General features: G+C 36.1%; 3 protein-coding genes and 2 pseudogenes across 5 annotated transcripts; 1 reads left to right on the top strand and 4 right to left on the bottom strand.

The window, feature by feature from the left end:
- Positions 1-1327: 1327 nt before the first annotated feature.
- Positions 1328-2920, bottom strand: LOC104744787 (F-box/kelch-repeat protein At3g06240). Its single transcript, XM_010465888.3, has one exon. The coding sequence runs from the start codon at positions 2726-2728 to the stop codon at positions 1442-1444; it is 1287 nt and encodes a 428-aa protein (XP_010464190.2). The 5' UTR covers positions 2729-2920; the 3' UTR covers positions 1328-1441.
- A 3052-nt stretch (positions 2921-5972) lies between these two features.
- Positions 5973-6923, bottom strand: LOC104748047 (mitogen-activated protein kinase kinase 8 pseudogene; annotated as a pseudogene).
- A 2176-nt stretch (positions 6924-9099) lies between these two features.
- LOC104744785 (uncharacterized) lies at positions 9100-12555 on the bottom strand. 2 transcript variants are annotated; one of them, XM_019236610.2, is made up of 6 exons: positions 12438-12551; positions 11496-11959; positions 11060-11414; positions 10770-10924; positions 9721-10642; positions 9100-9635 (listed from the first exon to the last, which is right to left on the bottom strand). In XM_019236610.2, the coding sequence occupies exons 1-6, from the start codon at positions 12483-12485 to the stop codon at positions 9204-9206; spliced, it is 2376 nt and encodes a 791-aa protein (XP_019092155.2). In that variant the 5' UTR covers positions 12486-12551; the 3' UTR covers positions 9100-9203. The 2 variants fall into 2 exon arrangements, with proteins under 2 accessions (XP_019092155.2, XP_087345694.1); XM_087489568.1 differs by having other exon boundaries at positions 10770-11414; positions 12438-12555.
- Positions 12556-13838: 1283 nt separating this feature from the next.
- On the top strand, positions 13839-14895 carry LOC104748046 (mitogen-activated protein kinase kinase 8 pseudogene; annotated as a pseudogene).
- Positions 14896-15237: 342 nt separating this feature from the next.
- On the bottom strand, positions 15238-17216 carry LOC104744784 (guanylate kinase 3, chloroplastic). 2 transcript variants are annotated; one of them, XM_010465885.3, is made up of 2 exons: positions 16121-17216; positions 15238-15584 (listed from the first exon to the last, which is right to left on the bottom strand). In XM_010465885.3, the coding sequence occupies exon 1, from the start codon at positions 16981-16983 to the stop codon at positions 16129-16131; it is 855 nt and encodes a 284-aa protein (XP_010464187.1). In that variant the 5' UTR covers positions 16984-17216; the 3' UTR covers positions 15238-15584; positions 16121-16128. The 2 variants fall into 2 exon arrangements, with proteins under 2 accessions (XP_010464187.1, XP_010464186.1); XM_010465884.3 differs by having other exon boundaries at positions 15238-15658; positions 16121-17203.
- Positions 17217-17240: the final 24 nt, after the last annotated feature.

The raw sequence follows: 17240 nt of genomic DNA, 5'->3' as shown, positions 1-17240 counted from the left end.
GAACCCGCGAATTTTGATTCTCCTCGATGCATCAGTCTTGCGGTTGTACACGACCATGAACTCCGTCTGGAGCGTCACGTAATACGTATTCTTCTATGGGAGATTTAGGTAATCAACATCCAACGAGAATAGATTATACGAAGACACGATGATTTTCCGGTGGTTCGTTCGTTCGTTCGTTCTAGGTGACTCTTCACGAACCCCGGATCCGACGATAAAGAGTAAAACTGCTTCGACACGCACCTGAATCGCCCGATCGATTTCGCCGGTAATCGGAGAATGATTTCCGTGATTATATTAAGAGGAAGATCGAGAGATTCACGTGAAGCTTCTTCCCCGCCGACGTCATCTACTCTTTTCGCCGCCTCCATTGTCGCTTTTATGAAACGTTGCTCGTCTGTTACTCTTTTTACTTGTGCGTGACATGAAACCCTAAGGTTTTTGAATGGCATATCAGATTTTATATGAGAATTTGGCTTAATTATGCAAAATCCACTTAGCTGATGAATTTTACCAATTCTAGGAATCCAAAAACCCACATTTTGTGGATCTTTAGAAAAATATTTAGTAACTTTTACTTTTTTTTTTTTTTTTTTTTTTCCTAATATAAAAACTATAATATATTCAATAAAACCTTTTTTTAAAGAATAATTATATATAAAAACCAAAAACTAATTAATTTACCATTCAAATTTTTGCAAAAACTAAAAGCCAACGGTCTTGAATGTTTACTAGATTTTAAGTAGTTTTTGGATTTTGGTTCTTTGAAAGTGTATTTTTTACCATTCAAGATTTTCAAAAATAGATTCACTTAAATTTAGAGAAACTAGTTTTTGGGTGGTTTCTTTAAATTTAAAAGAGAAACTAAAAACCATAATTTGTGGTTTTTGTAAAAAATAATTATTTTCAACGAGAACATTTTTTATTTTTGAGTTTTTTTTATTTTTTATTTTTTATTTTTTATTTATTAATTTTAATTTCAACAGTAAATACGAAAAACCAAGAAATCAAAAACCAAAATTGAAAATCTAAAATCTAAAATCTAAAAACCAAAAACCATCTAAAACTAATTACCCTATTCATGGCCAAAAACTAACAACCATTTAAAAACTACAAAACATTTAGGCAAATTTTCTTAAAAAACGATTGGACCCGGGTCATATTCGGTTTTCTCAAAAAACACTTTAGTCCCAATTTCCCGGTTTAATAGTCAGACCGGAGAGTTACGTTTTTTAACCTTTAATCTTCTTAATAACAAAAGTACTGAATACTCTCCACTGATTTAGAATTTAGATACAACTATGTGTATGTAACTATGTACACTCAATTTGCCACTCCGCAGTATTATTAGTTTTAGTCTATGGATGATACATATTACAATGAGAATACTTATATTTGTGTTTCTGAACTAAAACAATGCTCATATGAATGTTATCGGTTATTATATCCCATAAGAGTTTGGTGATATGAGGCTCTCTAGGTATGTATTAGCCTCGAACCCGTCGCTGAGCTTAACACCTCGAATTCCAAGAACACTCGATGCATCAGTCTCAAAGTTGTACAACACCATGCCTCCATCAAGCTCCAGAAGAACCTCTTCATCGTTCTTAGTCGAACACAGAGGTTTCATCGACCTAAACAACCAGCTGATCCGGATTCTGCTCCATGATTTAGCTTCACCGTACTCATGCATCACCCATAAGTCATCGTGCTCCTCGTAGCAACTATTGACAACACACAAACATCCGTTGAGACTACCGACCACGAAGTTTCTAAACCTATGTTGACAATCCTCAGCTTCATCAGGCAATGTCATCTCTCTAAACTCCTCTGTTCGAAGATCAAATGCTACGACCACTCTTTGGTTACCGCTACTCTCTGTGAACACCCAGTGAATCGCACCGCTGAAATGCACACCTGACGTGTAGAAACCATCGTTGTGCTCATAATTCAAACTGCAGATCCTTCTCCATGAGTCTGCTTTCAAAGAATACACACTAGCATCGAGAACCTCGTCACTACTAGCAACAAGCTTCACCACTTTGTAATCTTCAGTGAGATCATCGAAACCAAATCCATAACTTTGGAAATTATCTATTCCGTATCGTATAGTTTCAGGTAATCTCTTGGAATCACCAGTGGTTGGATTATACAAGAAAACAACACCTTCACCAGGAGAGATACACACTAAACCATAGGAAGATCCAACGATCTCAACCCAGTTTCTTCTATAAGGTTTCACATTCAGCGTAAGCATCACACGACGATCATCACACATATGATCCCTAACGTAACTCCTAATCATCTCAGAGAAAAGGCTCGCATCGTCCTTAAGCGGATAATTGAGTTCCGTAGCAGCTAAATCCCTAGTTCCTTCACATCCAATCGAATCGAAATCTAACGAGTAGAGATTATGTGAAGATACGATAAGCTTGCGGTGGAGAGATCGTACGGATTCGTTTCGGAGGATTAGATCGAGATGACTCTTCGCGAACCTAGGATTCGACGATAAAGAGCAAAAGAGCTTTGACACGCACCTGAATCGCCCGACCGATTTGGCCGGTAATCGGAGAAGAATTTCTGTGATGATCTCCGGAGGAAGAACGAGGGATTCTGGTGAAGCTTTTCTGCTGGTTTTTTCTTCTCCGTCGCCGTCGTCATCTTCTTTCCGTCTTCCTCTCTTCGTCGCCTCCATTATCGCTTCCCACAGCAACTGGATCGCTTTCATCGTTTGCGTCTGGTAGCTCTCTGCTATGACCCGGAAATCTTAATTTAACCCGGTACACACTGGATCCGGGTCTAATTTCGGTTTTAATTTTAACTTCCAATTTCCCGGTTAAATAGCCAAACCGAGTTCTTGAGCTAACTCTATTTGTTCTCTTAAAATTAAGATACAGTGAATCAATTTGTTCTGATTTAATTTGACTTAAAATATCCAATCCAATTTTTTTTTTTAGAACAGTAATCCACTTTCTAATTTTTTATCCTAAATTTTTCCTAAGAGTGTTAATGCGTAGGAGTGCACTCTTTGGACACTCTCATAATATATAATTAATAATATTTTTGATAAATATATGTATTTTTGTTCATGTTAAAATATATGTTGTATTTTTAAATATATTGTAAGGTTTGAAATCGAAAAAATAAGCCAAACATTTTGAAAGTATTGTTTATGTTGGTTCATGATAATGCTTAATTACATATATTAATTTATCAATTAGAAACTTAATATATTTATATACAAACTTAAAGTTCAAACTCTAAAATTATTAATTTATTCATTATATTAATTTATTCATTATATTAATAATATATTAATTTATTAATTTATTCATTATATACAAACGTAAAGTTCATTATTAAATATAAATATTGTAATATATTTAAAATTATTTATCTTATCATATCACATAAATTTAAACTCTAAAAATGATAACTTTACTATAAAAAGAGATAATACTGTTTAATGTTATTAATTTACTAGTTTTATTACTAACATTTTAAAATTAAAATATATGTATATTTTGCAATAAAATAAATAACAATTAAATTTTAAAAAATTTAAAGTGAAAATAGAACTAAAAGAATATGGTTTTGTTTTAAAAAGAAATAGAATATAAATAAAAATGCGACGAGGAAATTCGTGTGGTTATAAATATAGTATACTACCAAGATGAAGTATACCATCAAATTATAGTTGTGGCTTGCTCAGAGTAATCTGAAGCTAGGAGGACTGAGAGAAAAAGTAGGATAATACTGACAGGAGGACGAAACAACTTCATAGCAGCCACTCTCTCATATAGAGGAACATCAAGTAGAGTCTGCAAAAGGCTCTCTGGAGTAAGCCGATGGATCTGGATTCTAGAGAACTTCTTGAGAAAAGGAAACAGAAATCAATTGACAGCGTGATGAGCTAGGGAATTCAGAGAGATGAAAACAGAATCGCAGAGAGATGAAAACAAAATCAGCGAATGATGAAAACTATAAAGGGGTTACTTACGCAACAATGAGATTAAGTTCCTCCGGAGCTGTGAAGTTTCCTATGCAAGAGTGGGTGATAGAGGTTGGCTTTTGAGCCGTAACGACATAGTTCCACTCGCTCATCGTCTTCTTCGTTCAGAAATTAGGGTTTTTGGTTTCTACATTAAGGAGTGAGCGAGCGAAAGAGAGTGAATGTGCGATTTCTTCGCTAATTTAAAATACACCATTTTAATTTTAAATTCCAATAACCCGGTTAAATAATCAAACCGAGGTATTGAGCTAACTCTATTTGTTCTCTTAAAATTAAGATACAATGAGTCAATTTGTTCTGATTTAATTTGACTTAAAGCATCCGATCCAATTTTTTTTTAGAACAGTTCTCCACTTCTAATTTTCGATCCTAAATTTTTTCTAAGAGTGTTAATGCGTAGGAGTGCACTCTTTGGACACTCTCATAATATATAATTAATAATATTTTTGATAAATATGTATTTTTGTTCATGTTAAAATATATGTTGTATTTTTAAATATATTGTAAGGTTTGAAATCAAAAAAATAAGCCAAACATTTTGAAAGTATTGTTTATGTTGGTTCATGATAATGCTTAATTACATATATTAATTTATCAATTAGAAACTTAATATATTTATATACAAACTTATAATTCATTATATACAAACGTAAAATTCATTATAAAATAAAAAAATATTGTAATATATTTAATATTACTTATCTTATCATATCACACAAATTTAAACTCTAAAATGATAATTTAACTATAAAAAGAGATAATATTGTTTAATGTTATTAATTTACTAGTTTTATTACTGATATTTTAAAATTAAAATATATGTATATTTTGCAATAAAATAAATAACAATTAAATTTTTAAAAATTTAAAGTGAAAATAGAACTAAAAGCATGTACTTTTATTCTAAAAATAAATTGATTAAGAATAAAAAAAATTAAAAATGCGACGACGATAAATGCTAACTGACCAAACAGGTCATCGAACTCCTTACCAAATTCTTTACGTGGGAACAATTTACCAACTGGGTAAGGATTATAATGTTCAAATGTAGTGATGTTAAAATGGGTGGTCCAGACCCATTTAGACCCTGCCTGTTTAACTAATTGTCCAGTTAAAACTCGTTTGTTTAAAATCCATTAAAATTTCATTAACTCATTGACACTTGTTTACATCCGTTTAACAAGAACTTTAGACCATGAGCATTTGTAATTTCTCATAGAATTTTTCATAATTAAAATAAATAATATTAATCGGTTTTCAAGATTTTTCATATGAGAAACTTTGAGAAACTCATAATATCCTCTCATATGGTGACACATGTCATTATTTTAGTTACTATATTTTATTCTAATAAACTAAATCTACAAAAACTTAAAAGCTTAAATAAATAGTTTATTTGTTGTTATTTTTTAGTTTTATATTTTTTATAAATCATAAAATAAAATTAGCTTTCCAAAAAGTTCCATTATGCATAATTTTATATTATTTAAAATTAATATTAATTAATACAATAAAAATATTAATATGATTAAACAAATTATGAGAGTTGAAAAAAAAATTAGTATTGTGAAGCTTTCACTAACTATATTAGTACTTATAATTTTATTATTGATAATATGATAAATGGTATAAAATATAACTAATTAATAAAATTAAATATATTTAATAAATAATTTAATATGTTTAAAAATATTAATAATTTTTATATAATTTATGATAAAATGCAAAATAAGTTAACAAAATAAATATTTTAAAAAACTTATATAAAAAATATTAAGTTACAATAAAATATTATATTAAATCAAAATTTTATGCATTAAAAAAAATCAATATTTATGATGAGAAACTCAGTTGATCTCTCACCAATGAACATGCTCTTCTACAAATTTTGCTCACTCCTTTACACACACTGCTAATATTTAAAAATTAATGTAACGTAGATCCGCCACTGACCCTAACCCTAATCTTGGTGTTGGAGAAAAGGGTGGTTGAGAAGCTGAGAAGCTGTCCACCTCTCGCTAGCTTTTTTACGTAAACAGCAGTCGATGAAACTCTTCAACTCGTCAGAGCATTCTTCGGGGGCTTTCGGTGGTTCTGCAAAGCACACGGCGCATATTATGGCGGCCTGGTCTGGTTTCTGTCCTTGAGGAAGCAGCGGGAAGTAACCCACAAAGATCTCGAGCATCGTAAGCCCAAAACTCCATATATCTCCTGCATAAACGTTCAATCTGTCTTCTTCTGTAACACCTTCAGCTTCACTGTCGAGTCTTTCGGGACTCATATACGCGTACGTGCCCACGAACGAGTTGCACTTGTTTAAAGACTTGGCCACGATCTTGCTTACTCCAAAGTCTGCGATTTTGACTTCTTCTTTCGAGCTACGTAGTAGATTCGCTGGCTTGATATCTCTATGAACAATCTTGAGCTCGTGCAAGTAATTTAAACCTTGTAAAATCTGACGAGCCATCAAAGCTAGTTGATCCTCTGTAACGACTTTGCCACGTAGAGACTCTAGCGTGCCGAGATCCATGTAATCCATCAGAATAGATACTTCTCCGGAAGGATTCTGGAAGATGTCGTGACACTTTACGATGCTAGAAGAGTTGACGAGACGTAGGATCTCTATCTCGCGGAGGAGTTGCTGGCGGGAGGTTGAATCCATGTCTTCTTTGATTTTCTTCAAGGCGTAGATCTCTGAGGTTGTCTTGTTCTTAACTTTGAAGACGGTTCCGCCGTTTCCGCTACCGAGAACATTGATCCTATCCAGATCAGTAGTTGAGATGTTGTTGCTTGCACAGGAAGTAACCATTGAAGCGGCAGCGATGGGGAAAAAGCTGGGGCAAGTAGATGGAGTAGTGGTGGAAGGTTGTAACTTGAGATTTAGGAATCGAGGATTTCTAACAAGAACCATCGTGTTGTTGCTCGAAGGATGGATCTTGAAGAGGTTTGGTTTTTTTTTTCTTTTACTGGAAGAATTAGTTTGGTTTCTGAATAATGACCGTCTCTGTTACTAAATTGATTGATATATACACAAATCCTATTCCTACTTCCATCTCGAGATGGGATAAATTGTTTCTTATTCGTATTCGTATTTCCATCTCGAGATAGGACAAATTGATACATACACAAATCCTATTCTGTCTCTGATTTTTATATATCTCAAAAATTGTGATTTAGTAAACATATCTATCATATACTCCTCCTATTCTGTTTTCTTAAAATTTATCACATAACTTATTTATTTATTTTTTTCCAGAAATATCAAACCACGTTGTATTTTTATTATAAATATAAAGAGATTATTAGTGACAAATATTCCCTAACTAACATAAGAACGTTAAGTCTTGAAATTCACTAATTAAGTCCCCCATGCATCAAGCGCTAGAAGAAAGCCTCCATTTTCATGGAAGTGTGCATGAAACCAAAATTCGAATCCTGCTCCATGATCTCGCTACACGTGCACTCGTTCACCACCTGTGTGGCCAGCCACCACCACAACACTAGTCAAAACCTATTCTTCTTCAATCCTTTGATTTCCAACCTTTACCATACGACTTAGGTCCCTACCAAAAAAACCATACGACTTAGGTGATATGAGCCTCTCTAGTCTCTACATACTTATTATTGACCTCGAATCCCCCACTAAGCTGATTCCTACCAAAGTTTACACTACCTAGTACCTACCAAGTCTATTATGTGATTCTTAACTTAAGTAAAGATATAACAGATATTTGTAATTTGTGCCTATGAAATTGTGTAACTTCGCTAATAGAACAGAGTTAATTTCACTATAGTGTAAGTTCTATTATGAGGATCTTAATTTGGGTAACAATTGAGTATAGATAGAACTTACACTATAATGAAATTAAGGTCCTCATATAATAGAACTTACACTAGTTAACTTATGTTATGAGAGTCTTCATTACATTGTTTTGCCTGCAAGTGTTTAGATAAACAAAATCATTAATACAAAAAAATGTTAATGGAGCCTAAGCTAACGACATCCTCACTAATCAGAATGAAAAACAAACTCAATTATTGGTTAACTTACTAAGTTGAATCATTATCATTGGTTTGTTTCTTCGGACTGAACATATAATTTTTCCAATGAGAATATCAACAAAACGACAAAACAGAACAGGGATTTTGAGTGCAGAACTAGATAAAGCTTTTACTCAATGAGACAGATTTTGGTGTTGACTCATCTTTTTATTTACTGCTCTGCTATCATTGACTGTAGTATAGTACAAAATGTGGGGTTGTTTTGGAAATCAAATGGTAATAAAGTAAAAAGTAAAACAAACCAACACCATCTCTCTCTCAAGTCTCTCTGCCTAGTCACACTCGCTTTATTTTAATTTTCTTTTCACTAATAGTGAAATTAACATTAGCTAGTAATGCTAAACAGTTAAAGAAGCTCCTCAATAACCATAATCTCAGCTTATACTTTATGATTGATCTCGAATATGTTGCTGGCTAGACTGTGTTGTTTTGACATGCAAGCAACATTAATAACGCCAAAGCTACCAAATCTCTTTTTCAATTCTAAGAAAAAATAAAGAACAAATAGAAGAAAGTGGTAATAAGAGCAATGCTACTCTGTTTGAGTACAAAGAGTGAGAATATCAAGACTCAAACAGAGTTTAATTAATCCTAACAAAGCTGAAACAGAGAAGATTATGATCCTAACAAGTAAACGTTTTTAAAGGATAATGTTACTTATAACCTCTCTTCCTGCTTGTGGTGGCGGGCTAATTGATCACCTCAGCAGATTCCACAGAGATCGTTGTTGTGTTTGGACTATCAGGAGAATAGTCAGTGTCACTCTTTGTCTGATCAGCATCATTGAAGAGTTTGATCCTAACAAACATTATCCTAACAAGTAAACGTTTGCTTCTCTTTTCTAATATGATCTAGCTTTTAAATCAAAAAAGACACGGGGAGTTTTAATGAGTTCAGATCTCAACTCACTAATATATTCATCTCCATCTTCTTTACAAGAGGTTAGTTTCCCTGGAGTTAATAAGACAAAAAAGCTAGCTGCTTTGATGAAATTTGATTAATAATACACAAAACCAAGCCGAAGGTTGTCAAAATAATTAAATATATTTCATAATCAGCACATTTTTTTTCTTGTTCTTACAAAAGAATAGTTAAAACCTGCTAATACAGAGAGCTTGGAAAATTATAATTATGATTGTTCATCCTCGAGCATTTTTAAAGCCAATTCAGCTAGCCAGTGAACCGTTCTGCTCTGGCGACTCACTCCAACTGCACCAGAGAAAACATCGAAGTTCTCGAGCTCAGCCGTAGTTTCCAGAACTTTCTCGAGCTCTCTCTCCATACTCAAATCTCTGAACATCACAACAGTCTCCACATCATCTTCCATCATCCATATCGCAAGCTCGACCACAAACCTCCTGATTCTTGGAACTTTGATCGCTGGCTTGTCATGCTTTTTCAATATCGAAACCAGTGAGTTCGCAAGTTCTAGCTTTGTGATCCCTGAATCCGTCAGAACAATGCTTGCTTCTTCTGAACTCATTAATTTGAACACTTGTGCTGCTAATCCTAGCATCACTTCCAGTAATTTGTTGTCTCCTGATGTTATTGACTTCAACACCTGCAAGTAAACATAACAAGTTTTATATAGTTTTAAACATAACGAGGTTGGCACAGTTTTTGTTCCGACAGACATGCATACTCACCCTAGGCGCTGCTGTTTTAATGAATATCAGGTCGGGAAAGCATTCATGTCCAGAATATATGCACAAGTTTCTCAAGACTCTAGCTGCATTGACACGGACCAAAGGAACTTCAAGTGCCTCCACGAGTCTTCCCAAGACTCCGAGCTTTAGAATGTGGACGCAGTTGCTTCTGCTCTCCAAAGCAAGCATCGCTATAGCTTCACCTGCAGCGATTCTGACTCGGCTCTCATTCTCATCCACCTGTGTTTTTCTTTTCAAGAAGATGTTAAACAACTCTTTCAAGACACCTCCAGTAACACCAATTCTTTCCCGCGCATCAGCCTCAAGCGCGAGGAAGCTCAGAATCTCAATCCCTAACTTCTGTAGTTTTGGGTATCTCACTCCATGGCGCAGTACGTCTCTCAAGTTGCTGATTGTGAAGACAATTTCTGAGATCTCTCTCCTTAGACATTTCCCGGTGTTGCCACTTGTGCTTACTAACATTTTTACTAGCTGCAGGGACCGTTTCACTGTCTGGACTCGTGACAGAACCATATCTGCATTCTCTTCTTTCAAGAGTGTTTTGTCTGTGTGCGTGAAGTCAATGATCTTAGGGAGAAGCCCTCTTGTGTTACCTATTTTTCCACAGTTGTCATGATCTCTGGATAATTTCTTTAGAATCAAAAGGCCCAAATTGTTGAACCTCCAGAAATCGTATTGTAGATGATGGTCGTGGAATATTTTCTTCTCTCCAATCTCATCAGGAGCTTCACCTAAAGATCTGGTGTTCTGTAACAGTGATGAAATCGATTCCATCGCACCAGAGATTCCGGCAACTCTGAGAGAGTTCTGTTTTTTGCCAGCGAGTTTTGAGAGTATCTCTGCTGATGATCTCCTAATCTCTTCTTCTTGCATATCTTTCCAGTTCAGCATCTCCACCAACCTGGAGGATAAAAGCTCAAAAATTCAATATTTAGATGAAAATGTATGAATATGATTAGTTGTGTCACCCAAAACGTTATTTCAGTTTCCAACCTGCAATTGCAATTTAACTTTTGTAAAGAACCAACCTTTCAATGACGGGTAAGTTGATTCCGATCTTCTCAAGCGTATCCTCTGCGAACCGCTCATTAACCACAAACTGCCTAAGAATCCTCGCTCCAATGAGCTGTTCATCAGAACAGTTAGATCCCACAAGCTCCATAGCAAAGCTCACCATATCCATCTTCACACCATCAAAGATACTCCCATTAACAGACTTCGAGTATGCATCATAAAAGAATCTCTTGATCGAAACCATTCCAGTAACCCCAAACCCACACTCTCTAGTCACATTCTCAAGCAAGTTACACACACTAACCTCCCATTCCCAATAAGCTTTCTCAGCAAGAAACAACAAAGCTTCAGCAAGCGCAAGCGAGTAAAAGATGCTCAAAGCAGCTTGCCTGTTCCTTTTATCCAAGTCTCCGTCTTGAACATCTCCGTAGTTGTGCCTTACGAGCTTGTAAGAAGACAGAGCCACACAAGAAATCGCTGACAAGAGCTGGAGCCAATAGAGAAGACGGCTCACATAGCTGGAGATGTAAAGCCATCTCGCATAAGGAAGAAGAGGAACTTCTGAGTTCTTCCATGTCAGAGTGGTTCCACGATCAAAAGTCTCTTGTCGTCCGATTCTCGTCGTTGCTTCTCTCAGTCCATTCTTAAAGACCCCATCGCTGCAGAGAAACACAATCATTACTTACTCAAATCTAAACCCTAAATCGAATTCGATTAAGCAAAAAAAAAAAAAAACAAACCTGATTCGTTTTAGATTTATGAGAAGTGAGATTGAGCTAGATCGGAGGACGCGGAAGCTACTGATTCCGACGCCGGATACAGTCCAAGTTGCTTGGTGCTGCCACTCGAGTTCGTGGCTTCTGCTGAAGATTCGAGTGCCTTCGATGAGGAGAATGATGGTGATGAACCAAAAGTCGGATTTTTCGAGTGTGATCGCGAATCCGCCGAGAAGAACCACCGTGGCCCAGATGAAACCTAGGGTTCCGAGGTTAGTGGCGATTTTCTCGAGGATCGCAAGGCGGAGAGCGAAGAGAGTGAGTTTTTGCTCCGGCGCGGGTGTCGTTGATCTGTGAAACGCGATCGCGGAGGACACAGACGCTGCGTCTGCGGTTTCGCCGCTGTCTCCTTTCTCAACGCTGTTTCTATAATCCAAAACGGTGTCGCTTGAGCCTCTAGCTTCTTCTAATTTTTGGAGCTCCAATACCTTATTTGAATTGAACATTAATTATTAAATTATTAATTTCTTACCCTACCAATCCCATGATAGTAATGTTTTTTTTTTATTACGAGGTCAACCACACTTTTGGCTACTCTATAACATAAAATGAAGATTTATACAATGTACAAAGAAAATAAATACATTGTACTAATAATGTTTGCAGCAGCAAACTTTCGAATTTTTTTTGTTTTGCTTATATGAAGTTTATTGAATGAGGGTTAGCTTAAATATCAGCATTTGAAATTGGTTAATATGGAAACACCATGCAAATATGTTACCGTTAGAGCAAAACGAGGTATGTTGTATCATATTTACAACGATCATATAGACGTGATCAACAGTGTTTTACAAATGTGTTGAAGATTAATCGAATATATAGTAAAAAAACCTAAAACCTAAAGTGAAAAATAAAAGGTGTTGAGAACAAAACTTGTATATGTATGTAGTTTCAAGAAGATAAAACCTGCAGATGGATGCTCCGATCATCCTCTCCAAAATTCTTGGAATCCATATTAAACCTTGCGAGATATTTTCCTTTTCGTTATTTTTAACTTTTAATTAAGATTTTGTTGATGATGGATACATATGAGAAACGGCAAGATTATATATATTGCATCTATTTGTGTGTTAGTAAAGAGACAAGGCAAAGGCAAAAAGAGTGAAGAAGAAGTCACCAATGAGGCGAAAATTGAAAAGGAAGTGTGCAAGAAAGTGTAACTTCAAATCGCTGTTTATTTTCTGTCACAAAATAATCATTAAGTCTTTCTAAAGCTTAATTCTTCCAATCATTTATTTATATAAACAAAGCGATCTTCTTGTATCTTTCTTACATCTTCTTCGAAATCTTTTAGGCTTATATATTGAAGAAATGATAATGTATCATTGACTTCATAAGGTATATATGTTGCTTGACTTGTGTTTTAAAAGCCGCCCCTAAACCCTTTTATGTTGCCTTGTGAGTTGTGTGTTGTGTCACATACAAACAAACCTATAATTAACGGTCCTAAATAAGCAAAACAAAAAGCTATTATTAATACGAAATTTGGTTTGCAAGATAACATACGTCAAAGTTTGAATTAATAAGTGGATATGCAAGTCAATATTCTCTGTTCACATAAGTCATGAGTTATTGGAAATTAAGAGTTGGAGTACGGCACTACAATAATATATGTATGAAATCATCGTAGTTGTATAGTCCATATGAGGCGCTTGGTTATTGTTTATGGTGGTGACTTGGAAGTCCGGATTCTAGCATAACCCTCCCTGTCTCAAACTCAAAGCCTTATATTTGGGTCATCATCATTCATCACCCTATTAATTTATCAAATTATCTCTGTTTTTCATATTTTCTTATAACTTGGATGAGAATTTTGGTTTCATGCACACTTCCATGAAAATGGAGGCTTTCTTCTAGAGCTTGATGCATGGGGGAATTAATTAGTTAATTTCAAGACTTAACGTTCTTATGTTAGTTAGGGAATATTTGTCACTAATAATCTCTTTATATTTATAATAAAAATATTTTTTTTTCACGTGGTTTGATAATTATAGAAAAATTAAATAAATAAGTTATGTGATAAATGCTAAGAAAACATGATACAGTATATCATAGATATGTTTACTAAATCACAATTTGTTATATATATAAATTTCATAGACAGAATAGGATTTGTGTATGTATCAATTTGTCCTATCTCGAGATGGAAATACGAATACGAATAAGAAACAATTTATCCCATCTCGAGATGGAAGTAGGAATAGGATTTGTGTATATATCAATCAATTTAGTAACAGAGACGGTCATTATTCAGAAACCAAACTAACTCTCTCAGTAAAAGAAAAAAAAAAAACCAAACCTCTTCAAGATCCATCCTTCGAGCAACAACACGATGGTCCTTGTTAGAAATCCTCGATTCCTAAATCTCAAATTACAACCTTCCACCACTACTCCATCTACTTGCCCCAGCTTTTTCCCCATCGCTGCCGCTTCAATGGTTACTTCCTGTGCAAGCAACAACATCTCCACTACTGATTTGGATAGGATCAATGTTCTCGGTAGCGGAAACGGCGGAACCGTCTTCAAAGTTAAGAACAAGACAACCTCAGAGATCTACGCCTTGAAGAAAATCAAAGAAGACATGGATTCAACCTCCCGCCAGCAACTCCTCCGCGAGATAGAGATCCTACGTCTCGTCAACTCTTCTAGCATCGTAAAGTGTCACGACATCTTCCAGAATCCTTCCGGAGAAGTATCTATTCTGATGGACTACATGGATCTCGGCACGCTAGAGTCTCTACGTGGCAAAGTCGTTACAGAGGATCAACTAGCTTTGATGGCTCGTCAGATTTTACAAGGTTTAAATTACTTGCACGAGCTCAAGATCGTTCATAGAGATATCAAGCCAGCGAATCTACTACGTAGCTCGAAAGAAGAAGTCAAAATCGCAGACTTTGGAGTAAGCAAGATCGTGGCCAAGTCTTTAAACAAGTGCAACTCGTTCGTGGGCACGTACGCGTATATGAGTCCCGAAAGACTCGACAGTGAAGCTGAAGGTGTTACAGAAGAAGACAGATTGAACGTTTATGCAGGAGATATATGGAGTTTTGGGCTTACGATGCTCGAGATCTTTGTGGGTTACTTCCCGCTGCTTCCTCAAGGACAGAAACCAGACCAGGCCGCCATAATATGCGCCGTGTGCTTTGCAGAACCACCGAAAGCCCCCGAAGAATGCTCTGACGAGTTGAAGAGTTTCATCGACTGCTGTTTACGTAAAAAAGCTAGCGAGAGGTGGACAGCTTCTCAGCTTCTCAACCACCCTTTTCTCCAACACCAAGATTAGGAACCGATGATATGCGGATGATGGAATGTTACGGAGATGAGAGATCGATCATCATCGGCTTTTTTGTACTTGAATGATGTCTACTTGGATTAGAGGATGGAGAATAAGAATTCTGATCATCGATTCATCATCATCCATCGGAATTCACAGAGTCTATGTATATAGATGAAAGATAGCCGCTGGAGAAGCAAACGAACTACATCACCATCATTGTACGTGCTCTTACGAAAATATAGATAAAGAGAGAGAGAGAGAGTTCAGAGAGATGTTTATTTTTGTTGGTTTAGGGTTTTGATTTTTGAATGAAGAAAAAGCGAGTTTTGATTACTCTCTCTCACAAGGAAGAATTAAGAACGAAGCGTTAACAGAGTATTTTGTGTTTGGTTCTCTTCTTTTATGAGCTTTATGTAGTCACACTTTATGTAGTCACACAAATATGTTGTTTCCTTCAGATGAGGATGATGATCCTGAACATATTCTCTATAAACTGTTCATTATTGAGCAGCAGACTCTGACAACTTAGATTGATAATATTACAGAATGGATTCGGAAACAGAGTAAAAAGACATGAGACAAGTGTTTGGTTGGTACTTGTGCAGACCCGTTCAATATATTATATATGATGATGGCGATATTTAATCCTCTACTACTTCTCCCAAAGAGAGTTGGTCACTCAAACCAAATCTACATCTTGTGCCATCTCTTCTTTCGCCAAAATTACGCTCAAGATCTTTGATCTGTTTGCCGAATCAGGGAGATTTACCATCAACCTGCACAGAAGATCTACTCTAAACGATGCTTCGAAGATGATGACAAAACACAGAGAAGAAAAACAGCAAGCAATCTGCAAAGAAACAATCATGATAACGTTTACAATACCAAAACATTTGCATTTGATAAACTCGCAGTTCCTAAACCTAAGAAGTAAGAACTTTTGCCAGAAACTCCCTACTTCCAGTGATTTCTAGGATTCAAAACATATTAGAGAATGCCACATCAACTAACTTAGCCAGGTGGTTAGCGAGCTTCTTCAAGGGATGACGCTAAAAGCAGATTTATGTAAACAACTTAATCAGCCAAAAGCTTAAATCACTCCTACTGTCCTATCTCTCAACGCTTTGTCAGAACGGCTTCTCTAAGTGTATGTATTCTTCCTCAAGTAGCAACAAAACGTCACACTATTGTCCCATCAAAACATGCTACAACAAATCAAACTTTCCAAAGTCTATTCCTCAACTAAATCTAAGCAAGTCAATGCATTACTATATGAAACTGAGTGCTTTACAGAGCAAGGCAAGTAAAGTACCTTGCAAATCAAATCCTGACAATCCTTTGATGAACTTTAGATTTCTCAGCATCAATAATAGATTCCACGCGATTAACCGCATCATCAAGCCTCCCTTTAGCATTAACCACAACGTAATCAAAGCTCTTAAGATGCCTAACCTCTTCTCTCGCCGTAGCAACTCTAACAAGCAACTCCTCTTGACTCTCCGTCTTCCTATCAATCAACCTCTCCACCATAGCAAGCTCACTCTCCGCCACAAGGAAGACAAACACAGCGGAGTTACCAAGTATCCTTCTCAACGTCTGAGCTCCTTGAATATCAACTCTAAGAACAATGTCTTCCCCTTTAGCCATGTATTCCTGAATCTGCTTCTTAGGGATCCCTTTGTATTCTCCATAAACAAGTGCGTACTCAAGAAGCTCTTCGTTCTCCACCATCGACAAAAACTCATCTCTCGAGACAAAGTAATAGTCTTTACCATCGACTTCACCAGGTCGCATCGGACGGCTAGTTGCTGTAACGACGAAATGTAGACCTTGACGAACCTCACGAAGCTTGTTGATCACTGCGTCTTTGCCGACCCCGCTCGGACCACTGACGACGATGATGATCTGATTCGGCGGTGGGATGATTGGATCGACGGTGAATGAAGAACCTAATTGAAACTCGAGGGAACGAAGCGATTCGGGTTTGGTGGGAGATTGAATCGGGGAAGAAGACGAATTGGGGTTATCGGGGATATGGGTATCGGTCATTTTCAAGGAGGAGTAAGAGTGATGACGGAGAGGTTTGGGAAAAGAGCGGGAGGAGATGAAGAAGATGGGTTTGTTGGGGAAGATGATGGAGCGAGAGAATGAAGAAGAACAGAGCTTTCGAAACATTTGCGGATTAAAAGGTGCAACCTTTGGGTATTTTGATTCTCTGTGGTTTGAGATTGGGTCACTCACTAGTCACTCGAGCCACCGATGATGTTCTCGTCTCAATGCTTTGCCGCGGTATTGAAGAGTAAAGACCTTTTAGCACGATGAGACCTACTTACTAGGGTTTACTCTTTCAAATCAATTTTAATTTCTTCCTTTTTTTACCCCATTTTGTAATTTCTTGATTCTTCTATGATTGATTATAACGATGTATAAAC

Source organism: Camelina sativa, chromosome 15, assembly GCF_030686135.1.
Source record: "Camelina sativa cultivar CO46 ecotype springtype chromosome 15, ASM3068613v1".
In the NCBI taxonomy this organism is placed as follows: domain Eukaryota; kingdom Viridiplantae; phylum Streptophyta; class Magnoliopsida; order Brassicales; family Brassicaceae; genus Camelina; species Camelina sativa.
This window is presented reverse-complemented; position numbering and strand designations above follow the sequence as displayed.

What these genes read in the sequence shown, in the direction of transcription:
- LOC104744784 (XM_010465885.3), bottom strand. Translation starts at nt 16,983, where the DNA reads ATGTTTCGAAAGCTCTGTTCTTCTTCATTCTCTCGCTCCATCATCTTC.
- LOC104744787 (XM_010465888.3), bottom strand. Translation starts at nt 2,728, where the DNA reads ATGAAAGCGATCCAGTTGCTGTGGGAAGCGATAATGGAGGCGACGAAG.
- LOC104744785 (XM_087489568.1), bottom strand. Translation starts at nt 12,485, where the DNA reads ATGGATTCCAAGAATTTTGGAGAGGATGATCGGAGCATCCATCTGCAG. An exon ending in AACTTACCCGTCATTGAAAG is followed by an intron (nt 10,643 to 10,769) that starts GTTGGTTCTTTA and finishes TTTATCCTCCAG; the next exon opens with GTTGGTGGAGATGCTGAACT. An exon ending in TTAAAACAGCAGCGCCTAGG is followed by an intron (nt 9,636 to 9,720) that starts GTGAGTATGCAT and finishes GTTTACTTGCAG; the next exon opens with GTGTTGAAGTCAATAACATC.